Raw genomic sequence first — 26,901 nt, 5'->3', positions numbered from 1 at the left:
TAAATCGGTAGGGGTAAAAGTTTGTTTATTACAGATGTCGTTTTCTGAAAATGGAGTCAGTTAGAATGTTGGGGAATTGGTGATTTCTTTTTTCATACCCTCAATGTAAATTTTACGTCAAACAATAATAATATTATTAGCAGATTTACGGCCGGGACAAAAATAAATTCCTTGGCTAGTTTTTTTAGTTTATGTTTGATACGAGAAATAGGTTTATTGTGGTAATTTTTTATCGCTATTTTGTGCATTTTTTCTTTGATCTTTTTTGTGATAATTTTTATATCATGCTTCTCGCTTGAGATGGGAAAATTATCGCTAGAAACTAAGAAGACCACGTGGCGTTGCTGACGAAAATGACATTGAAATTGACAACGTTGTCATAGGTAAAATAGCGATAAACAGATTATCATTGATCATCTTAACGTATTGCTTTTCTCACTTTCGCTGTTCCAGCTCAAGCGAGAACATCAATCTCGTTGAGATGATCAACGATAATCTATAAATAGTCAAATGTTCTTTAAAACGTTGAATACGTATATCAACTATCTTCATTACTGAATTAAAAAAAGAGTCCAAAGATTTTTTGTCAGCTTTTCCCCGTTTTATCCATCTCATACAGTAAGTATGGAGTGAGTCGTGGATGGTGTTACGACACTCATTCCAATTAATAATTGACGGGGGACGATAATTAAGTCCTTTACTTAGGAATGATTTTAACTTTCGGTCTTGAACGATGTTAAGATCTCCTGTTATAACATGGGAAACGGATCCATAACTATATTCGGAATAACTACAATTACATTAAGTAGGTGTATTTTCACTGATATTAACATCTTTACACAATTGACTATAATTAAACACAAATTTCCGGGTAGACTTCTTGTAAATATAACAAATAAGAGGTAGCTCAGTATTGTCAAAATATCCAGTAATTTGTTCTTTAACATAATTATCGTTAAATTAACCTGCAATATTTACAAAATCAAAACTTTTATTAACATACTTTATTTTAATAAAATGTTTTATGATCTTCAGGGCGATCAATTTTGGGAAACAGTTTAGAATAAAAATATGCCATAATAATTTGAACAATTTCATACTTTGGACTGCTATATGAAATTGTGTTGCAATCCTCCAAAATTTTATTTAATTTATTAACCGGTAATGAACAGAGTTTTGTTAACAGATAATGTCTGCCGTTGTTTTTTGAAATATAAATTAGGTCCGAAATATTGGTATGCTTGGTCCGCAATTTTCTTTGATTGCGATTTTTCTATGACCGTGAGAACGGTTTTTACGAACAGTGTTAGAAACAATATCCAAAATGTTAACGGAATCGGTTTAAGATATATTACCAATTCCCATGATGAATACCAACCCTTAAATTTTGCTGTTAATTGAAGGTGTAACTTACTTTTGTCAAGGCTTCGTGAAAAGGTCTACTTGTTATGTTGAAAGCCGAGAACAAGGTTCCATATGTTGTGCTATTGCAACACATTTCAAGACTGTCACAATCTGTAGGTGCCTGTCCTTAATTTAAGGCCTGTAATATAGTGGATATTGTTTCCTAAATTGCAGCATCGCTTTTTCTGAATCTTTGTTATTTAAAAACGCAGTACAATCGCAAAAATTAAAAAAAAAACCCAAGAATAGCATACATACAAACTATAAAGATCAGTTGAAAAAGCCTTAATTCATTATATGGTTACAAATCGAAAAAAAACAGAGCGGACGTGGCCAGGTACTTTGTATATCCCAACAATAAAAGACGCTAATTACTGAGGCCACACTTAAAAATATTTTGGTTTGCCCAAACCCTACCCAAAGGTTGAGAGTGTAGCGTACCACAGGGAAGTTGCGTAGGTCGCTGGCTTTATTTATTCTACGCCGGAACTGTACTCGACATTATTCCACCATCTATTACTGTGTTCGGATTTGCCGACGACCATACTGCTAAAAAACGTTTCGTCCCAACATTAACGAATGAGATGGATGCACTTCGTGACTTACAGGACTGCACTGTTCATATAAACACCTGGATGAACAGTAACAAACTAAAAATGAACAATGCGAAAACGGAATTTATTCTCTTTGGCAGTCGACACCAACTCTCTAAATGTCAAACAAAAGAAATAATCATTTGTGAAGAAGTTATAAAATCAAAAACATGTATACGGTACTTAGGAGCTTTTCTGGATGAGACTCTAAACTTCAAAGACCATATTACTAAAACATGTAAGACAGCAATGATGAACTACTACAAAATAAAGTGCATAAGATCCTATCTATCGAAAGAAGCAACTGAAACTTTGGTCTTATCTTTGGTTATATCACATTTATTTTATTGCAATGTTATACTTTTTGGAATTTCACAAACTGATTTATATAAATTGCAACGTATACAGAATATGTGTGCTAAACTTGTGTTAAACCGTTCTAAGTATGATAGTGCCAAGCAGGAATTGTTTGACTTACACTGGCTCCCGATCAAAGCCAGAATTACATTCAAAATCTTAACATATATGTAAAACTGTCATGTAGGTAATGCACCGTCATATTTGATAAATTTGTTAAATCCTCAAGTGTCGAAACGTTCATTTAGGTCGTCAGAGTCATCTATTGGTGGGTATGCAGTCCCATATAACAAAAACAAAACTTTTTTCAGATAGAAGCTTAAGTACTATCGGGCCAAAATTTTGGAATGAACTAGGTACAAATGTAAGAAACTCTGAATCTTTTGATACTTTTAAATGTCAGTTAAAAACATTTTATTTCGAAAATTATTTTGAACTTTTCTGACTTTTTTCTTGTGTATCACAGTATATATTTTCAATTTTTGGTATAGTACATACATATTGTATTTTTGTATAGTATTTTTGTATTTTATTTGTCATTTATGTACAACGCCATTGAATACATATTGTATATGTAGAAATAGGCGTTTAATTAAGTTTTCATGTTTCATGTGTTTCATGTAGGTAGGAAGGCATTTTCTTTTCTTTTTTCAAAAGAAGAAATTGAAGTATCAGATGTTTATTAGTCTTTATGCCTATTTGATTAAAAAAAACTTCTTCAAATCAGGACAATAAAAGAATTAGAGTAGGCAGCTTTTTTTCTGGGTAGGTAGCGTTTGGGCAAACAAACCTATTATTTATTATGGCCTGATCTGAGAGTACTCGCAGTCACTGACAGCTAGTTCAAAGACACGAACAACTAATAAAATAATCATGCATCTTAAACTAAATCATCAATCAGTATACATCCAACATCTAATGAATTTAGTGTTAAGACGTCATAAACAGTCAGTGAAAACATTGTGTAATGCCAAAATACAGGAATCGACACACCATACGTGTGCTTAAGTTGTAATAAATTATCATTGTTTCTTGCCTTGACAGATTGTTGATTCGTGAATATCAATATGTATATGACAATGATTTAATTTTGGATGTATCACGTCTTCAGATTGGCTGACATTGTTTTGTTTAGCAGATCATAGACATAATTTTGTCATGTGACCGTGACGTCATCATCGTTTTTTCATGGTTTACTTTGGTTTATAATAGAGTTTAAATTAAATCATCAGAAATGACTGTATTAATTTTTCTGTCTATTCGAAATACCATTAAAGATGGGGTACACACTTTAAAATTACCCGGTACGCGGGTTTTTCATTTTTGCACCACACTTTTTATGTTATTTATTCATATACAGAAAAAATAAAACAGTCATTCAATAATATTTAGTTTTCTAAAGAAATAATTGATACAAGCTATAGTTTATGGTAGTTTTAACATGGGTAGGCATTATATTCGTGATTGTTTTTGCCCGAGCGATAGTGATGGCTATATTTAAGTATGGCTTGCATTAAATATTCCGGTTCTGATTAGGTCAATTAAGGTAATTTTTATGTCCGATGTGTATAAGGCTAAATCGATTTTGTAGGCTCTTCCATGACCCCCCCCCCCCCTTTTTTTTTGTTAGGAAGCAAACGGTTGAAACTGTGATTTTTCAGATGAAGTAGTTTTAACATCCAGCATGATGAACGATTGTCGTATCTATGTCAAATATGTCAAATCGGAATGCAACACATTACAGTAACAACATGTGTATCATTTAAGAGTTTTAAAGTGTTTTAAGTGAATAAAATATATTAAATGCATGCCAATTGTATATTGCTTATCTGTTAAATTCATTTTCTGCAGTAGTCGATATACGCATGTGCCAAAAACAATATTGGATTTAGAGCATGAGTTTATTCATAAAGCGAAAGAAGCACGTCATATTAATTTTTTTATTTAATGATCACATAATCAATATTAATACCAATTACAACAATATTAAATGATCTTAATTACTCTTTTGAATTGGCAACCTTTAAAAATAAATATATTTAAAGAATCGTTAAGCTAAGTTACAAGAATTGTTTCTACATTTCCGGGAACGGTCAATAGAATCTCCGTAAAAATGAGGATGTTTTATCCCGTTTGAAATAAGTTTATTTCTACCAAACTTCAAAACCAAATCCCTATATCTAAGGAAAAATTTTGTAAATGGTTTTAAGTAATTTATGTGAAAATCCCTGGTCTGAATGATTTACCAGAAATAAATAGATTACGTTCGTTTGAATAAATGAAACCGCCACAACATACACAGGCATAGAGAACTAAATGAGAAATTTAAACACTGAAGGATGGTACAAAAGAAACTAACAAAACCTTTGAATAGACTTATTAAGAAGGGAGAAAGTTACGATACTGTTGTCAGATCATTAAAGATTGCATATTTTAGCGTTAGTATTGATTCACTTATAGGGTCTTTGCATCGGACCTAAACACATTTATTCAAAATCCAGTTATTGGCATGACACGGTTTATGTTCTTCTCATATATGTTATGATGGTATGATACTGAACCCCTTACGTATAGGATTGTGCCTGGTGTTCATATGATGAAATCATAATCGTTCAGTCAGTTTAATTGAAGTCTGGAGCTGGCAAGTCAGTTATCAGCTAGTAGTCTGTTGTTATTTATGTATTATTGTCATTTTGTTTATTTTCTTTGGTTACATCTTCTGACACCAGACTCGGACTTCTCTTGAACTGAATTTAATGTGCGTATGGTTATGCGTTTACTTTTCTACATTGGTAAGAGGTATAGGGGAGGGTTGAGATCTCATAACCATGTTTAACCCCGCCGCGTTTTTGCGCCTGTCCCAAGTCAGGAACCTCTGGCCTTTGTTAGTCTTGTATTATTTTAACTTTAGTTTCTTGTGTACAATTTGGAAATTAGTATGGCGTTCATTGTCACTGAACTAGTATATATTTGTTTAGGGGCCAGCTGAAGGACGCCTCCGAGTGCGGGAATTTCTCGCTGCATTGAAGACCTGTTGGTGACCTTCTGCCTGTGTTTTTTTCTATGGTCGGGTTGTTGTCTTTTTGACACATTCCCCGTTTCCATTCTCAATTTTATCCCCATTCAAAAGGGGACAATTAAGAATATAAATTAATGCCAAAAAGACAATTGATATCAACAGGTTCGTATTAAAAGAAAATGTAATGTGTACAATCTTATTTGTATGAGAGACGTATAAAATGCCATTAAATTGACAACAATGTTGAAACAAAACAAATAGACAGCCAACAATGTGGTTGTGTTATGACGAACATTCTACACGGACGTTCTTAAAAATGAAATTTTAAATTCATCTACATTCAAGTCCATCCGCTTCACAGAGAGTCATATAGTAAACAAGCATATCACAACCACATCAAAGCTTAAGGCTTCTTCTGAACATTTGAAGGTCCCTACTATGTATTGGCTACCTAAACTACACAAAAACCATTCAAATATCGTTTCATCTCGGCCTCTAGTAAGTGTTCTACAACTAATCTGTAAATGCTCTTAACTAGTTCATTAACTACTATTAAAGATCTAGAGCTTATCATAAACTATTGTAATAAAATATATGAACATAGTGGTATAAACCATTTTTGGAGTGTAAAAAATTCTTTGGATGTTTTAGATAAATTAAGGGCTTTTGATGGTCCTTTTGATTCTGTTAATAGTTTTGATTTTTCTATTCTTTACACTACACTTCCACACTATCTTATTAAACAAAAGTTTTCCTATTTAATTAAAGGGTCGTTTGGTAAAGCTGAATGCCGATATATTTGCTGCAACTCATTTAAAGCCTTCTTCTCTAATGAGAACGGTAAATATACTAGATATACTTACTGGAGGTGTGATGAGATGATTGGAGCTGTTAATTTTCTCCTTTATGATATTTACGTATGTTTCGGCAACAAAGTTTATCGACAGGTTGTAGGTATCTCCATGGGCACTAATTGTGCCCCTTTAATAGCAGACTTGTTTTTGTACTGTTACGAATCACAGCTTATGACTAAACTCAGTAAAGACCCGTCGAAATTGCATTTATTTGATAAATTCAACAACTTTTACCGTTATCTTGATGATATTTTTTCGTTAAATAATCAAGAATTTTCTCAATATACCGCTGAAATTTACCCCAAGGAACTTACTTTAAATAAATCAAATGTATTCGGTAATAACTGTTCTTTCCTGGATTTAGATATTTCGGTTTAAAACGGGAAACTACACACTAAAAACGACAAAAGAGACGATTTTTCGTTCCCTATTGGTAATTTTCCATTTTTAGATGGTGATGTTCCTTTGGCACCATCTTACGGTGTTTATAACTCACAACTTGTTCGCTATGCCCGTGTCTGTTGTGCCGTTTTTGATTTTAACGAACGCAACCTATGTATTACTGGTAAATTATTCAACAGGGATATCGTTACCAAAATTACTTAAAACCTTTACTAAATTTTTCCATAGATATAAAGATTTGGTTTTGAAGTTTGGTTGTACCTAAAGAAAGCTAATTTCAAACGGGATAGCACATCCTTATTTTTACGGAAATATTGTGAACCGTGCCCGAAAATTTAGAAATGATCCATGTAAACTTGTTGCTCCTTTAAATAAACTTATTCTAAAAGGTTACCTATTCAATACTGTAATAAGATCATTGACTATTGTTTTATTGGTATAAATATTGATTTTGTTATCAGTAGATTAAAAGCTTACTTAATATTACTAGTATGTTATATACATATACATTTTCATGGATCTACAATCTGTCGATACCTGTAACTTGGCATTGCACAAGGTCATGTTTTTCTCTGGCTGTTTATGACGTCTTTACACTAAATCCATTGTATGTTGGATGTGTACGGATTGAGTGTTTAGTCTTAGAGGCATGATTTTTTTTATTAGTTGTTAGTGGCTATGAACTAGCTGTCAGATAACTGCGAGTACTCTCATATCTGTTCATTGTGTCTTTTTGTGTCGGGATGTATAAGTACCCGACCACGTCCACTTGTATTTTTTGTCTATCTGATGAGTTAAGCCATTTCCAACTGATTTTTATAGTTCGTTCTTATGTTGTACTGTTATACCACTGTCCCAGGTTAGGGGGAGGGTTGGGATCCCGCTAACATGTTTAACCCCGCCACATTATTTATGTATGTGCCTGTCCCAAGTCAGGAGCCTGTAATTCAGTGGTTGTCGTTTGTTTATGTGTTACATATTTGTTTTTCCTTAATTTTTTTACACAAATGAGGCCGTTAGTTTTCTCGTTTGAATTGTTTTACATTGTCTTATCTGGGCCTTTTATAGCTGACTGTGCGGTATGGGCTTTGCTCATTGTTGAAGGCCATACGGTGACCTATAGTTGTTAATGTTTGTGTCATTTTGGTCTTTTGTGGATAGTTGTCTCATTGGCAATCATACCACATCTTCTTTTTTATATAATAGGTAAAAAGCTCAAATAATGGACACAGCAGTCATTATGTTTGCAGTCGACTTATTTTAGAATTGGCCGCGGTTAAAGTTTTTCAGGATATTACACTTATATTAATCTATTTTTTTATTATATGTATACAAGTTTCGTTCGGGGTCAAACGCCAGTTAAGTCCATTTGTTCATGTTACTTTTATTTTCAAAGCCAAGAACGGCAGTTCCCTTTCCAATGATTATCGTTATCGAGTTAGAAATAACGCTATTAATATTAAGTGGATGATGAAATTACACTGTAAAAAAATCGAGTCATTACATATGTTAAGGTATATATAACAGACAAGATAGACCAAAGACATTTAATCCCAAGTCAATGTAACGTGTCAAACATAAATAGTTCATGGGAACCTTAAACATTTTAATACAATTTTCTCAAGATTGACGATAGTGGTGTTTTCCTAAAATAGGTGATTATATCACTGACTGACATAAGCCTGTGAAGATGATCATATGGAGCCAAGGCAATGAGACGGTATACTAGTATCATCATTCAAAACATGACTGAACATTGTATACATTGTGATGATTTTATTTGTATTGCAGAACCTTTTGAAATTTAGGGTCTCCAAGATCTCAATTTCGTAGTTTGTTTTTTTTTTAAACTTTTTTCATGCGTCATTTGTTAGTCGAAAAGATCGTTGGGTGTTCAAAATTTAAAGCCGGGTATTTGTTATGAGTATATTATCACAACACTAATTTGTTTTGTTTGTCTAGAACTACATCTGTGACATTATGAGCAGAAGAGGTAAATTTACTAAACTTTTTATACATATCTATATGGAAATTTTAAACGACCTTGACTGGCCATACAGCCCTTGTCCTGTGGTGTTATTAGGTATTGGCGTAAACAGTAACTTGACGCTTCTTCGTTTTGATTGCCAAAAAGCAAGAAGTTGCGTTTGAATAATCATGTATTTGTAATTTTTAAATTCGATAAAATATCTCAAAATGGTTGAAATTAGTTGAAAAGATACTTTACTGAAGTCTTGACATTTAATTTAAATAAATATATTTTACAGGATCACCAGGTATGCCAGGTTCATCTGCTTCAATACCGTCTGGTTGTAGGTGTGATGAGTTAACTACAATTACAACAGAAAATGAATCAGTTATCATGACAAAGAATGGTAAGCATATTTGAATTATATTATAAATAATTCCTTAATGTCATGTTCTAGGTTCGTTTTAGAATAGGAGGCATATATTTGTCGATATTATACAATGAGCGTTCTAATAAGACATACACAGTATTTGCATAGGTCGCAACGTACTAACATACCTCAAACTGTTTGGATGTTCTCGTTTCCTCTCCGTCGAGTCTATACATGACAGTTTTATATCTAATACTAGTAGGTTTCAACCTGAAAAACCGGGTAAATACATGTTGTTTTATAAACAATATATGATAAAAATCTATGTAAGCTGCTTAAAAGAGGGGCGAAAGATACAAGAGGAAAAGTCAATCTTATAAAACAAAACAATAACTGACAATGCCATGGCTAAAAATGAAAAAGACTAACGGACAAAAAATAGTACACAACGACACAACATAGAAACTATAAGTCTGATCAACAACCCCACAAAAACAGAGGGTGATCTCAGGTGATCCGGACTGGTAAGCAGGTCCTGCTCCACGTGTAGCAACCGTTGTGTTGCTCAAGTTTTTACAAATCGGTAAATAGTCTTATTCAGTAGGTCACATTCATGAAAAGGGAAGGGGACGAAAAAAACATATCCGATATCATCTGTGAAACGGTTATTTCATAATGGTTAACCAATTCGTGATGACGTCCGTAAAATTTACAAAGGAATGATTTCAACTTCACCATTTTGAACTCTTGGTTTAATATCTTCCTTGTGAGCAGTAACTGAACAGATATTTACTAAAATGATAATCGTAAAACTAAGGTTCTAATCCTCAGGAAAAGAAGAATGATGATGTATTATGTGTTAGGAGTGTTGCATTTCTTATCCTTGGCCTTAAAACACAATATGCATAGGAAAGACATGAGGTTTAATTCTAATTATATCTTTATTTCTATGATAAATCCTTGGCCTTAAAACACAATATGCATAGGAAAGACATGAGGTTATATTCTAATTATATCTTTATTTCTATGATAAAAAGTTTTGGTGCAGCATTTGACTCATATGAAAAAAAGAAGAAAAGGTCACCAAGATAATGTTATAAATTTGATAAGAGATTGTTTCTTTTGAAAAACACGTCCTCCAAACGTTATAGATAGATGCTCTCATTTCAAATAATCAAGCCTCTTCATAGTGTCTGTATAAGGGAGGTTTTGTCTTAGTATGTTCATCTGATCTATACCACCCCTTTCACACAAAGTTCGATCCTGAACAACTAAAGACATCGATTTTTGATTAAAATGATGTTAAAATTGAAAATAGAGGTTTTTTGAAGCATTTTGATGTTTATAAGAATACTTTTGTACGTTTGGTATCTTATATATTGAAACCAATCGAAGCATAAAATGTAGAATAATTATTTGGGATTTCGAAAACGATAAGTTTACTCGGATATATATTGATTTTCCAAATGAATTGTCAAAACTTTTATTTTGGTGTTTAGCAGTTAACGCGATGTTAAACTATGTTCATTGGTGCATAGACGTGTTTTTACCTTTTCGAAGAGCGGTTATCTGACTGAAATTTGGGTTAAATTTTCTGTCATTGTGTACACCAGAAAAAAAGAAGTCACAAAATTACTGAACTCCGAGGAAAAATTTAATCGTAAAGTCCTTATCAAATGGCAAATTCAAATGACAACACACATTAAACGAATGGACAACAAATGTCATATTCATAACTTGGTAGAGGCATTTTCAAATGTAGAGGTTGGTGGATTGAACGTGGCTTTATAGCGCTACACCTTTCACTTATATGAAAGTCGCAACAAATTCCGTTATATTTACAACGATGTGAACAGAACAGACATAAAAAAAAGTCAAAATATCGGTAAAGCAGTCATCACTGTTTTACAATCTTAAAACCAACAATCATTTATATGAGGCACTACAGCATCTATCAATTTAGAATAAAAACATGCATTGCTTCCCTTTTCTGACGTCACAAAATATAAACGTCACACAGGGAAAAATATATTGTCGTTCAATGTTTATTCCCATCAATTTAAATTTCACATTGAGAATGGTGGTATACAGGGTTTGAATATCAAAAGCTATGTTAGAATTGATTTCAGAGACAGACTGAGATTTAAAATTTAAGAATCCACATATTGTTAATACCATTATGCGAGTAAAATAATTTGTGTCGTTTGTTGTTCAAAGTATTTTCAAAATTATAATAGAACAAAAGCATTATGACATATACAACAATACATACTGAGGGGATCTTTTAAAGTACAGTCACGTTATAAAAACAAATGAAAAAGTATTTTCTACAAAACACACCAGCAAAGATGAAAGATAATACAAACACATTGACAGGATCAATAAGTACCGAGCCACGTCAAATGGATATCACAGAAAACAAACCAAACAGTAAAAGAAAAATTATATTAATATTTGAACATAGACAAATGAAAGAACAATATAAATGAACTAATATAAAATAATTTAACACGTTGTAAAGATGATAATTAACGTCAGTACGACGAACCTATACATCAAGGCTATCATTTATTATTTTTGAAGTTGACACGGAATATTTATCAACACGGTCTAGGTATCTTCCAATGAACTTTTTTAAAAATGAAATAAGTTCTTTAGTATAAAAACATGTTCTGTTATTGTTGTACGATAGAATAAATTCTTCTGTATGATAAAAATTTGCTATTCATGGTGTTAGATATAATTGATTATTCAGTATGATAAACGTGTTCCTAGCTCCGGTGTAAACAAAAATAGATTTTTCAATATGATGTACAACAGATGACAATATTCAGTGTGAGGAAACTGTTCCTATTCTGGATGTAGTCAGTATCAAAGTATTCCGTATGGTGTCCATTAGAATACAATATTCAGTATAAAATGGTGTTCCTAGCTTGGGTGTAAACAAGAATACATTATTCAGTATGGTGAACAATAGAATACAGTATTCAGTATGATACAAGTGTTCCTATTCTGGGTGTAAACAAAAGTACATTATTCAGTATGGTGAACAATTGAATATATTATTCAGTGTGCGTGCTTATAGTGTTTCTTTCCCAAGGGTAAACAAATATTTAGACAATATACGTATAGTGTCTTGAAATATGAAATTTATTTGTATGAGGCTTAGAAACGGGAAAATGCGAGGTTCTACCGAGCATTTTCCCGTTTCGTGCCGAATACAAATAAATTTCATATTTCAAGACACTATACGTTTATTGTTTTTATACTGAAATCGAAAAAAAAATGAAAAATGAAAAAAAATAAGTAACAAAAATTGTTAAAAAAAAAGTGTTTGGAATTTCCCTCTTGAGGTACCATTTTGGGGTATTTCCCTATGAGCGTAGTCCAGGTGGTAAGACATTAGCGTATTAAGGAATTAGAAAGGGAAAATGAACTTAATTAATAACATTTGATAAACATTATATATAAATAACCAATTTGAAGACATAAAAGTTTAAATTGAAAAAAGTTTGACCATTGTTACTTTACGTTGTCATGGTCGTGACGTGATGTTGTTGATGAAATACAATAAGGAGGCGGGGCTTATAGGTCAGTTGGGGTTATTGACGTATGAAGCTAACGTTTATACGTAAAGCTTTATCTGTACAGTAAACTAGCTGATTGCAGTATATAGATTATTTACCTTGACAAAAGTGTTCCTATCCTGACTGTTAACCAGAATAGACTACTAGTTCTGTAAACCAACTTATTTTTGCGAATACTTTATTTCGCGTTTAGTCCTTTTCGTGTCTATTTATTTTTGGCATTTTTTCAATTTTATTGATATAGTTTAACGATATAGTTTAACGAAAAAGTTTAACATATTAAATTCGCTTTATAATTGTATTGCAAAAATCACGAAAAAAAATTGCTTGCAAAATTTAGAACAGCATGCACGGTCTTATATCTGAATTGGTTCATCTATGTGTTACATTATACTATAGTTTAATTACTTTTTTGAAATAAACGTCAACAGTAGTATACTGCTGTTCGAAAATCACAAATCGACTGAAAGAGAACAATCCAGGTTACAAACTAAACATGAGGGAAACGCATCAAATATAAGAGAACTCCGACACAACAAAAACATAACATTAAAATGTAACACACACAGAAACTAACTGTATTATAGTAATGGCTATTTTCCTGACATGGGCATGACAATTTAAGACTGTTTTGAAGGCATACATCATAAAAGCTTAATATCTCATTGTGTGTTCAGACAGTTCATGTATTGTTCTTGACTGAACTTATTTTTGATATTCATACAAGCAATTGTGGTTTCAGATCAATCAATTGTGCCAACCATTATCATTGGGATTATACTGTTTATCACAGACTTGGTGGTGATTGGTTTGTTTATTCTTGTAAAAAAAGGTAATCTTTGAATATTGCTGTTTTTGTAAACTTTTAACAAATACAAATAATGAATAAACGGGCAAGTAAATTAACTGAAATAGGGAAAAGCTAATAATAAGTATGAATATTGCTGTAACTTTTAACACAGTGTACAAGCGGACAGTGACACAAAACGGAAGTTGCTGATCTGTCCGACGGCGATCGGCTCGTTGTTTTTCCAAAAAATATAGAATATCAACACAAAGTGTCCCATAATGGATTGTTCAGCAGCTCAAGGTAAGTGAATAACTACAATGATGTATTTTTGACCATTTAAAGCTTATTTTATGCTTTTAGCATCAACCGTCTTTTTAAAATAACTCCTGATCATGAAGAGGGGTCAAAATTTTGCGATTTTTCGAGTCATAAATCTTAACAAAACTCCGAAAATTCAAACATTTTCAAGATTTTTAATCGATACATAGTTGAATAATCATATTCCGCATACACACACAAAAGTTTGGTTCATTTTTTTTTATTATATTGTCACAATTGAATCTTTTCTATTCAAAGTGTACTGTCCGCCTCGTTGCCACCGTATGTTTTCATACTGTCCGATTCGTTGGTCATATTCATGATCGATATCTTAAGCAAAAGTAAGATTGAAACATGCAATTTATCCACATTCATGACCGATTTCCTAGGAAATATCAACATTTATAAAATGTTACTGATTATTACATATAAAAAGCATTGTTAATGCATGCACATGAAAATTTAATATACGTTTCTCTAGTTTGTTTTAGGAAAATGGGGCACGTAGGTGATTTTTATGGTATATTTATTCATACATTCATGTGGAACATTGTTATTTTTATCACTTAAAAACATAAATAGGGGTAATAACTTTTCATGAAAAATACAACCATGCAACAAGTTATTTCTAGGCCTTTTATAGCTGACTATGCGGTATGGGCTTTGCTCATTGTTGAAGGCCGTACGGTGACCTATAGTTGTTCATTTCTGTGTCATTTAATTTGTTCTCTTGTTTAGAGTTGTCTCATTGGCAATTACACCAAATCTTCTTTTTTATATTTATAAACGTTTGACACAGAAAATCAAAACAATAGTTTTTTACACCCAGTTTGCGTCTTATTTCACCAATAATCAAACAAATCTCATGGCTTGGAATTCAAGTCAAAAAGAATCAATTGAAAAGTTACGGTGTACTTGAATGGTCCATGAGTTTGTTTTCCTATTGCCTTAGTAGAGGTAAGAATACTTATATACACACATTTAACATGAAGTATGCGGTGAAGCCTTTCTTGTTAAATTTTTTATCATAACTTGCATTTATTCTGTATGAGTTATTATTCAATTCTTATATGTACAAATCATCGATTAAATAAATTAATATGCATACATTCACGTTACTTAATACATGTATTTGTAATCGCTTAGGCAGTTGCGGATCCAGGCGGTCGGGGGTCCGGGGTTGGGAACCCTAGTTACTTTTTTTTTAATCTTTCATCTGGGTATGAATTCTCTCTTAACAATTTCTGGATCCGCTCCTGAATTATATTTTTGTAAGTTTAAAAAACACGAATATCAGTGAAATTAACAAATATGGAAAATATGGGGCAAAAAATACCCGTCCCCATGTACCTACGATTACATCTATGTTATAGTATACATTATGATCGAAATGTTAAAGTCTGATCACGGATGCAAAGTAAGAGCGTATTTTCCTTTTGAAATGTCTGTGAAGAAAAGGACACGATATTTTAAATTATTACATGGCATTTTCCATATCGACCCTGGTATCAGCCCTAGACTTCCATATCAAGCCAGAGGGCTTTAGTGCACGGATGCCCCACTCGCACTATCGTTTTCTATGTTCATTAGGCCGTAAAATTGGATCAAAACTCTAATTTTGCATTAAATTAGAAAGATCATGTCATAGGGAACATGTGTACTGAATTCACCATGCATTTATTAGAATATTATATCGGTAGAGAATCTAACAACAAGGTCCGCAAACGATGAATACGAGCAGCAGACATGAGTAAAGGTTCTGGAAGAGTGACCAATGTCCCCCTTTAATTGACACGAGATCCAAGCTGAATATATAATCTATAAATATTTTCCATATATAATCATAGACAGTATCTGTGTTGAATAAAGTTTAAATGTGGATAAATTGCATGTTTCAATCTTACTTTTGCTTAAGATATCGATCATGAATATGACCAACGAATCGGACAGTATGAAAACATACGGTGGCAACGAGGCGGACAGTACACTTTGAATAGAAAAGATTCAATTGTGACAATATAATAAAAAAAAATGAACCAAACTTTTGTGTGTGTATGCGGAATATGATTATTCAACTATGTATCGATTAAAAATCTTGAAAATGTTTGAATTTTCGGAGTTTTGTTAAGATTTATGACTCGAAAAATCGCAAAATTTTGACCCCTCTTCATGATCAGGAGTTATTTTAAAAAGACGGTTGATGCTAAAAGCATAAAATAAGCTTTAAATGGTCAAAAATAGATCATTGTAGTTATACACTTACCTTGAGCTGCTGAACAATCCATTATGGGACACTTTGTGTTGATATTCTATATTTTTTTGAAAAACAACGAGCCGACCGCCGTCGGACAGATCAGCAACTTCCGTTTTGTGTCACTGTCCGCTTGTACACTGTGTTTAAAAAGAAAGAAAAACAGACATCAAATTTTAACGGACGATTCACAAACGAGACTCATTATATTTATATGATAATAAGTGAACAAGTAGCAATACTCACATTAAATACTCAGCAAGATCAAGCGGAGACCAATCAACTACAGATAGGAACATCCACTATGAATTTATTGCTCTGTCATGAGTCGGATAGTTATACATGCATATAGTCTTTAATAAACAGTTTCAAGATACATGCAATCACCAATGGTAAACCTGAATCGTCAGTGAGGAACACGATACGGGAGTTGGAAATATCAAAAAGACATTTTAAATGCATTAGTCGAAAAGAAACTGACAACGGAAAACAAAGGAAGAAAAAAACAAAAGTAATTAAAAGTAAATTAAATGATTAGCTATTTAGCACAGCTTTTTAGAATTTTGGGTCATCAATGCTCTTCAACTTTGTACTTCGGCTTTATTTACTATTTTGATCTGAGCGTCATTGATGAGTCTTATGTAGACAAAACACACGTACTGTTATAAGCCTGCTACCTTCGATAAAAGAGGGACGAAAGACACCAAAGGGACAGTCAAACTCGTAAATCTAAAACAAACTGACAACGCCATGGCTAAAAATGAAAAAGACAAACAGAAAAACAATAGTACACATGACACAACATAGAAAACTAAAGAATAAACAACACGAACTATTTGCATGTCGATATTTCCTATTATAATGTTTATTTGTGTATTTCTCTGTCCTGAATGTTCATGCATTTATTTGTTTTGTAGTCCTGTCATTTTTGGTGTTATATTTAACATTGCTTTTCAGCGCGAGTTTTGGGTATCCGCAGAACCAGGTTCAACCCACCATTTTTTCTTTTGTGTCTTGTACCAAGTCAGGAAAATGGCGGTTGTTTTCTTTTTTATGTTTATTTGTGTGTTACAGTGTCGTTTTGGTTTTTTTGTTGAACTTCACTGTTTCTGTTGTTTCGTTGTTTTCTTCTTATGGTTCATATGTTTACCTCAGTTTTAGTTTGTCAATCATGTTTGTATTCTCTTAACCGATGTTTGACTTTCAAACAGCAGTATATTGCTGTTGTCTTAATTTAGAAACATAAAACCCAAACAAAAACTATGGTAATTCATGTGCTCCGAACGGGTAATCAGATCCTGCTCAACTATGACAGTCGTTGTATGCCTTACGATAAGAATAAATAATGTGATGTCACATTTGAGAAAAACAGAAGTGTTTGTAATATATCAGTGACCATCTATGAAACTGTTGTCAAACAAACGGCAAACAATTTTTAAACTTGCATGATCGTTGTTCATTAAAACATACCCTGTGCGAAATACAAAATTTTAAGTAAGTCAGCAATTCGTGATCATAACGCCATCAACAGTATTAGACAAGAAAAACAGAGTAAAAACAAAGTTCAGGCAAATATCGAACAGTTAACAAATGAACTCATCGTAGAAAATAAAAAAATACAATTGTGTACGACAGAACCGTGTTTCGTCTACAGATGACTCCTCAGTGACGCTAGAATTAAAATACTACAAGAAGGGCGAAAAAGTACAAAGTAAAAAAGCATTGAGGACCAAAATTATGAAAGTTTGGTCAAATTCAGCTATTGTTATCTATTCATTTGGTTGGTAATCCTTAGAATGTTGATATTTTTTGTAAGTAGTTGATTCATATTATTATGATCATATCAATTAAAATGCATGTCAACACATAAATGCTGATTATTAGACTGGTGATATCCTCCGGGATTAAACGTCAACCAGCTGTGGCATCGACCATAACTTTTAGTATAATATCAGGGCAAACAATAAAATTATTTAAGGATGTACTTAGGTGATCTAAGGTGAAATCAAGAACTTATATTTAATACTATAACTTGGAAGAGTACAAGTTAAGGATAAAAATTTGCTTAAAATATTGATAGGTCATGAAGCTCCTTTGTGAGTTTTTTAAAATATGACGGGAATAGGCTGACTTGGACTTTTACCATATATTTTTATTGGTATTATTTGGGTCTCATATCAAAATGAAGAAAATCAAGAATCTGCTTTAATTTTGTTAAAAGATAAATGGGTGTTATATGGCAAAATATTTTACCTTGTTTTGTTTTGAAAAACACCAAGAAGTCCGCACATCTGGCACGAATTCCAAAACCTCACCGTTAAAACAACATAAGTTATAGTAATTGGCCTTTTGTAGGGGACAAATATGAAATCATACTCTAAGAATTAAACATTGTCGCAAGAAATCCTTCACTGCATATAAGGACAGAGGCAATTTGCAAAACACTACTCGCTCATTTGTGTTCATACAGTATTTCCTTATATACATTTTATTCTCGTTCCCCATCTATAAGCACAGTAAAAAGGGACTTCAACGAAATAACAGATATTTTATTCCTTAAAAAAAATACCTTTCTGATCAAAGAAATTGATGGTCATTCATGTATTATCTTCAAGGTGCCTTATTTTGATAATTGGTGTTGTTTTTGTAAATATATGTTTTGTATATTTTCAGACGCAAAGTCCATTACACCTGCGAGTTCAGAGGCTAGGTTAGTTTCTGAAAAAGATTTATAGGAATTCTATAATGGGCTTTCTCATAAACACTTTGTGTTTTCTTTATAACTAACTTAAGACATGCAAAGTATACACATGTGATCTGTTTATAATGATTTAGAGTTAATCAACGTCGTGTCAGCATACACTCAAACGGTGATTCCAATTCCACTCTATTTGAACTGCAAAAATTAGATTTTTGTAATTATTGGCATTTGCATTGTGTAATTATAATGAGTTTATCCGAATCAAAACAAATCATTTAGAATATGTATCAAAGGTACCATGATTATAATGTTGTATGCCACACGCGTGTTTCGTCTACATAAGACTCATCCGTGACGCTCATATCAAAATATTTATAAAGTCAAACAAGTAAAAAGATGAGAACATTGAGGATCCAAAATTCTAAAAAGCAGTGCTAAATACGGCTAAGGTAATCTATGCCTGGGATAAGAAAATCCTTAGTTTTCCGATTAATTCAAAGTTTTGTTAACAGGAAATTTAAGAAGAAGAAAAGTGACTACATTATTGATATTCATGTCAACACCGAAGTGTTGACTACTGGGCTGATAATACTCTCGGGGACGAAACATCCACTAGAAGTGGCATTGACCCAGTGGTGGAAATAGTTATCAATGGTACCAGGATTAAAATTTAGTACGCCAGACGCGCGTTTCGTCTACATAAGACTCATCAGTGACGCGCATATCATACTATTTATAAATTACCGGATCTACATCAATTATTTTTTCTTTGCTATTTTTTTCTATAAAGGAACTTTATCTTAAACCTTATAGAAATATATGATTTTTAAAGAATGGGGTCACCGTTCATATCCGCTCACAATCTGCCTTCGAAAGAATCATACATTTTTGTAAAGGTACTTTTTTCTGTTGAACGAATAGGAGATATAAAGGTAATGTCAAAATAAAAATTAACTTAATTACAAAAATCGCTAAAATTTTACAATAATTTAGTTTAAGAACAGGTTATTTGAAAATAATGTTAAAAATATAGGTCACCGATGAGTTGAGAAAGTTATTTCAATTTTAAAACTAAAAATTGCATTTTTGCATTAACTGGAGATAATTTGGAGCTTTTTCAATGATATGGACATTATAAAAGGCATCTTGGGCCAAAACGAATAGATTTTTTTTGAATGATTTTTGTACCATATGATAATTTACAATATATCCTCGAGTCTTCTTAGTTGATATTTGTAAAGCTTTGATTATCATTTGTCATACATTCATATATTACCAGAATAATTCATTATTTTAATTATCAAGTCATTCATGTGATCAATTGTCTAAATTTTCTTATAAATCTGTTGTCTTTTAATTGTAACCAATTTTTACACGGGCAATAAAGAGCATTTGTTTAACACAAGAACAGCTAAACAAGTTTTCTTCAGTATGAGCTTTTTGTGATCAAGTGTTCAAGGGGTCCTCGCTTATTCATTTAGCCCCCATATTTTACTAAATTATAGTTAGTATTAGGTGTTCTTTTACATTGATAAGACATGTTTTAAGACAAAGAATGTGATTCTGATTGCATTTTTGAAAGATTAGATAGTATTTATTTCCATACAAATGCCATAATTTTGATTCATTTTCTAAACCTGAATACAACAAATAAACATGTATTAGGTATGTGAACAATATGTATCTTAATACCTAATTTCCCTTTCTGAGAAATGATCACGGTGTAAACAAAAATATAATTTTGCCTACAGATGAACAGAAATCTTTTGAGATTTTTTTCAAATTTTGTATTCACTGCACGATAAAAGACCTAAACGCACAAGTGGCCTTCGATACAACATAAGCAGTAAACGGTTATTACAGATATAATTCATTTATTAATACTATATAGAAAGTACTTTTGTTTGTTTATAATACAGAATTCGAATGAACAATAACTCATCAAAAGGATCATTAAAATTGTATAATTAATTGCTTGAACTATTTTGATCTGAGCGTCACTGATGAGTCTTATGTAGACGAAACGCGCGTCTGGCGTATAAAATTATAATCCTGGTACTTTTGATAACTATTGAAAAGCTTTACCAAAGTCTCTTCGGTCAAAACAATTAATCTGAACTCATCAGTACTGAATTGTATATAATAACTTTAAGGAGGGTGTAGGGGTACAAATTAACGTATTTCGTACTAAGTTTTGTCGCTGATCTAAACTTCTTAATTGCTGTAATATACACTAAAAAGAAACACACAGGGTGTAATAAAACATTTCATGATTATTTTATAATCTATCTTTTAGTGCTACTGGGCTTGTTTATTTGCATTGTTACGTATGACGTGGCTGTTTACTTATACATCTCGTCAATGATTTATTGTTACATGTACATATTTTGTTTTATTGTCTTTCCTTCTTGCTAATTTGCTTGGTCAATGTTTTTGTTTTTTTTGTCTTTGTTACACATTTGTTTATTTCTATAGAGATTAAGATTAATAATCTTTACCCCTATTTTTTATATTTGTACCTATTTATGTCGGTTTGTTTTGATCACACATCAGTATCAATATAATAAAATTTTATCATCTGTCATACAAGTAAAAGGTTTAGCAAGCTATAAAATCAAAGGAGTAGGGGCTTTAATGGCCTAAAATGGCCCCAGATTTACAAGATAATAAAAATTCTAACAGAGCAGATTTTTCTCCATAAATTATTAGAATATGAGTAAATGATTTAAAAAAAATGTTTTTACTTAACTAAAAAAGGTTCAATGACGTCACAATGGTAGGTGCAAATGACGTCATTATTGGGAAAATAAGCAAAAATACCGAAAATTTGATGGTTTTTCTAAATTTTGACCACCGCACCATGCTTGCACCAATTAGAAATTTTAACATTTTGACAAGTTCATACATATCAAACTTCGGATAAAAAATCTTTTTGGTGCAAGGTTGGTGCGATAGTTTATTTTATATTTTTCATAGCCAAGCGGAGCAATAAAAAGCTGAAATTTGCCGTCCAAATTGGACCTTTTCATCTGACAAAGTTTAGTTTATACATTCTCATGCCTATAGAAACTTATTTTTTTTGGTTTATGAATGTCAAGTGTATTCCTAATTATATATTTTCTTAAGTATATCTAGTTAAGTTTCTTTAAAAAAAATCCGACAGCAATGACCTTCATGGCAGTCAATAACAACTTTGAGGACATTTTTGTTTATTATGAAATTTTAGTTAGACCTTCAATATAACAAAATCTGTACATTTCTGATGTTTTTGCTAATTGTAAATTCAAAATTTGTTGTTTGAATGGGGCAATCTTCTCTCTCTGGTATTAAGGTCAGATCCATGATTTATGTAACGAAAAGGGGGGGGGGGGGTATTTTACTTAAATTTCCGTAATTGGCGAGAAACACGAGATTTATTTTGAAAATGAAACTACCTATATTCCAATTGGATGTGTCTTTGTGGGGAATGTGCATAGAGAACAAGTTCTTTAAAATTTGATGGTAAAAAATGGAAACGGCATAAGGTAGACTATCCATATATCCGTATAAACATGTATATATAATTATATAAGTACGCCTGAGCCTGTGACAACTCTACAACATATTTATCCATTGTATCACCAGCAATGATGGTGATACATGGCTATGTACATTATGTATATACAACCTCGCCTAAACATCAACCCAACAATGTAAGATCTGTAAATTTGCAAATGTATATATATATGGATAATTGACCTTTCCATGCATAGAAACAAGAGCCTGAAGTCTGTAAGCATACTACATGTCTGTTACCTTTTTAAAGGTTATGTTTTGAATAGTTTTATAATCATGCGTAAAAATGAATTGTACATTTTAAAATGTGACCCGGCTTTGTTGTTAAGCCCCATTTGTGGGCATTATGTTTTCTGGTCTAATCGTCTGTTCGTCCGTGCGTATGTCAGTCTGTTCGTCTGATTGTCCTTGTGTCTCGCTTTAGGTTTAAGTGTTTGGTCAAGGTAGTTGAATCTGACATCAGACTCAGACTTTTTTTGAAGTAAAGTTTACTGAGTGTATTGTGTGTTTGATTTTTTTCTACTTTGCCTAGAGGTAAAGGGAGAGGGGGTTTTAGATAGCAAAAATAATATGTTTAAATCTGCGTATTTTTTGGGCCTGTCCTAACCTAGGATTTCCTGGCCATTGTTAGTCTTGCAATTTGGGCATCCATGTACTAAAGACACATTCTTGTTTTCAATAATTTTGACGAATATTGTCATGATGATCAAAGACCAAGTCATACGACACTAAGATTAGTGAAGGCGAAAAGTAAACTAGTCACATTGACAAAAACTACAAAAAAACAAATAATATATATATATATAATGAATATAGAAAAAATCTAAGAATACAGATTTATTCGATAAAGTAGCATGTTTCAGTTTTATAATTCTATAGAATGATACGGTTATAAGTCTGGACGACTGAAATAGATAATAGAAATACGATGAATTTCAAAAAGTCAACCCTAACGATCCTTTACATAAGTCTAGAGGGGGAGGGGGTGTACTTCAATACTTAATTGATAGGGGGTGCAGCTGTTTTGTCACCTTACCCAGTTTTACATTTTAAAAATATATACCTTTTCATAAATTGGAAAAAAAGTTATATCATATATATCTGATAGTTTTCTTAACTTTTCACTTATTCAAGCTTAAAAAGGTGTAAATAGAAGTGCCCCCCTTCAACCCTAATCCCTTCTGGAAACATAACTACTGCCATGGAAATACACTGACTTTTGAAAACACCCTTTAATGCATGTGTCTGTATCTATTTATTTAAGATAATCAATATTAAGATTTCTTAGCCCTAAATGTGTCTTGTCTTTATATTATTCTTCTTGTCGCTGATAAGTGACACCCAACCCAGCATCAGATGCACAATCTGTATATATCAGCAATACCCGGTGTTTTGTTTTGTTTGTTGGTGTTTCAATATTGCTTTCCCCCTTAATATTTACCTTGGAGTTCGTTTCTTTTTACAATTCACATCTTAAATTGTCTTTCTGTTTCAATATATTTAAAATTAAATCTTGTAAATAGAAAACAAATCGCGGTTGCCATGGGCACAGATATGTTGCTAGGGAGAAACAACAGTGAATTTGGCAAAAATGTGCAATTAATTATGTTATATTTAAATAGTGTACAAGTGTAAAGTTCACTACATGCTAAACAGGTTCAATTTCAAATATTGATATATTAAAGCTGTATAATAATCATATTTGATGAATTTAACCCCGCCATTTTAGTGGTTGCTAGGCAACAGAATAAACGAGCTAGACCCACAATTCGATTATTTTCAGAAGGTCTATGGTATAGACTTACAACATGACAAATTAAATGAAATTTGGGGGTGGGGCCAAAAATGGCCCATATAGCCCCTAGTCCTTTAATCCACCATTTCCTATATTAGAAAATGCCCGTAACAAGTAAAAAGTATGACAGTTATTATCCATTCGTTTCATATGTTTGATCTTTTAATTTTGCCATTTAATTACGTACTTTCCGTTTTGAATTTTACTTGTAGTTCTGTGTTTTGTTAAAAATTTGTTATTCCATTATGTTTTGATATTAAAGAATGTTTTCCAAGCTATATATTAAATGGCAACATACCTTGAAACTACTTACCTTTCGCGAGCACTCTATTTCAAATACATTATGGTAGAGTTTCGACTTTCTTCATATTAACGTTTTTTGTAATGTTTCTTTTGTTCCTTTTGTTCCTTCTTTGTCGTTGCTTTATTGTGATAATGATTTTTTATTGCTCCCTTTCTATTTTCACTCCTTTGAGGCTTTTGAATTAAACAATCAATGACAACATCCCAATATGAATTTTATTGTAGATATCAATCTGTCCAACCCAGAGATCAAGCTGAAAATGACGAACGCTACAGACAACTTGAACATGCTGCAGAATCTAGAGATCCGAATCATTATACGGAAGTTAATGATTGACACGATGTTGCCAATTGATATTATGTCTTTTGGCATGTTTTGTTTTTATGTGTTAATGTAGAAATTTGGTACATTAAATTGCAATATGCTTAGGCTAAATTCCATACTTATACTTAAAAAAGACTTAAAAAAGACTTGAGTTTATTTCTGGTATTTCATGAGATTGTCATTAATCTAATTTTATTTTTTATCTGTGAAAATTAACTCATCATTGATACCAGGACTAAATTGTATAGAAATGTAATTCACATTTTATCGCTTAGCATTTGCCATGTCGTTGCAGGTCTTTCTTTTTAATAATCTCAAATTTATAAACCATAAACCAGATGACTTATAATGTGAAAGAACTTTTATTTATGGGTATCATTTTGCATAGTTTCAGCAAAATTAACATGTTCGTAGGCTCGTAGGTTCGTTAATTCATAGTTTAAAATTTTCCGAAAAAAAGTCAAATGACGAATTTGAGGACTGTGAAAACGAATACTCGTGATATTAATCATATGTTGTTTTGTGATTATTTGAGGGACATTGCAAAAAGGTGTTTACGTCCACTTACTTGTTCATTCTTCATTTCTAGCAAAATTCTAAACAGAGTTGAAATCAAATAAATGTATTTGAAAGTAAGAGATTTAAAAAAAAAAAACATGTTAAACACCACCGCATTTTTGTGCTTGTCTCAAGACTATTTTTAAGCTTGTATGATTTTTAATTTTAATTTCGTTTATTCATTTCGCAGTTGAGTACGACGTCCATTATCACTGAACTTGTACACATGTTTGTCTATGGGTGACCTGAAGAACACCTCCGGTTGCGGGATTTTCTTGCTTTATTGAAGACCAATATGTGGCCCTAGGCTGTTTTTCGCATTTGATCGGGTTATTGTCTCTTTGACACTTTCCTCATTTCCATTTTTTATTAGATGATCTATGCTTACACATTGTGTCATTAGAAGGCAAAATGCAGATTGAAAATTTTAATTGTTGCACACGTGAAATCATAAGTTTTGAAACTATTAACTTTTGATCAAATATCAACAGATTTACAATCAATACGATATCAAAGGTATTAATAAGGTCATAAACATATGACTAAATGAAAACTGTAACATATGTGAAAATGTTCCAAATGTAATTGAATTGTAGAATTAGTTGTTATGAAATAAAACGCAAGCTAAAATGAAATCCATATGGTTTGTTTTTTCTTCAAATGAAAATTATGAAAACTATGAAAATAAACACTTTAGTATCGCATATATTAACTCGAGAATTATTTCTCATGAGAATCAAGAAATTAACAGTCGTATTTTTAAAGATCATATGGGTAAACTGCGGTCTGATTTTGCCCAATAATGTGTATTAAGAGCGTTAGATTAAATAACCGTATCCATGTTATCAAATCTGCATGGGAATCACGTCATATACAGAAGTGGACAACAGTTGTTATATTTAGAATTGCGTCGGAACTAAACACATTTATTCTAAAAACAGTTGTTGGCATGACACGGGTTATGTTCTTCTCATATATGTTATGATGGTATGATACTAAACCCCTAACGGGAAGGATTGTGCCTGATGTACATATGATGAAATCATAATCTTTCAGTCAGTTTAATTGAAGTCCGGAGCTGGCATGTCAGTTAACTGCTAGTGGTCTGTTGTTATTTATGTTTTATTGTCATTTTGTTTATTTTCTTTGGTTACATCTTCTGACACCAGACTCGGACTTCTCTTGCACTGCATTTTAATGTGCGTATTCTTATGCGTTTACTTTTCTACATTGGTTAGAGGTATAGGGGGAGGGTTGACATCTCACAAACATGTTTAACCCCGCCGCATTTTTGCGCCTGTCCCAAGTCAGGAGCCTCTGGCCTTTGTTAGTCTTGTATTATTTTAATTTTAGTTTCTTGTGTACAATTTGGAAATAAGTATGGCGTTCATTATCACTGAACTTGTATATATTTGTTTAGGGGCAAGCTGAAGGACGCCTCCGGGTGCGGGAATTTCTCGCTACATTGAAGACCTGTTGGTGACCTTCTGCTGTTGTGTTTTTTTATTTGGTCGGGTTGTTGTCTCTTTGACACATTCCCCATTTCCATTCTCAATTTTATTGTCTCGAAATATCATTGTACAAGGCTTGGAAATAGGTAGATAGTGAAGCTGTGCCAAGCATTTCTACCTGTTTCGAGCCGAGAACAAATAACATTGATATTCCGAGACAATGTATGGTTATTTTTTATATACTGCAACTGTTATAACTGTTCTACATGAAGTATTTAGGGTAAAAACCATCATTTCTT

At 32.2% G+C, this 26,901-nt stretch overlaps 1 protein-coding gene across 2 annotated transcripts in view; it reads left to right on the top strand.

Moving 5' to 3' along the window:
• Window positions 1-26,054, top strand: part of LOC134716402 (complement C1q subcomponent subunit C-like) — a 46,458-nt gene extending 20,404 nt beyond the window's left edge. For both annotated transcript variants that reach the window (XR_010106873.1, XM_063579386.1), the window contains 4 exons: window positions 8,897-9,004; window positions 13,298-13,387; window positions 18,588-18,624; window positions 24,494-26,054. Coding sequence is in view for 1 of the 2 variants with exons in the window: in XM_063579386.1 (XP_063435456.1) it covers window positions 8,908-9,004; window positions 13,298-13,387; window positions 18,588-18,624; window positions 24,494-24,605 (336 nt within the window). In the remaining variant the exon portion in view is untranslated. The remainder of the gene's footprint in view (window positions 1-8,896; window positions 9,005-13,297; window positions 13,388-18,587; window positions 18,625-24,493) is intronic.
• The last annotated feature ends 847 nt before the right edge of the window (window positions 26,055-26,901 follow it).

This window comes from Mytilus trossulus, chromosome 4 (assembly GCF_036588685.1).
Source record: "Mytilus trossulus isolate FHL-02 chromosome 4, PNRI_Mtr1.1.1.hap1, whole genome shotgun sequence".
In the NCBI taxonomy this organism is placed as follows: Eukaryota; Metazoa; Mollusca; class Bivalvia; order Mytilida; family Mytilidae; genus Mytilus; species Mytilus trossulus.
Note: the sequence above shows the minus strand (reverse complement) of the source record. Positions and strands in the feature narration are given on the sequence as shown.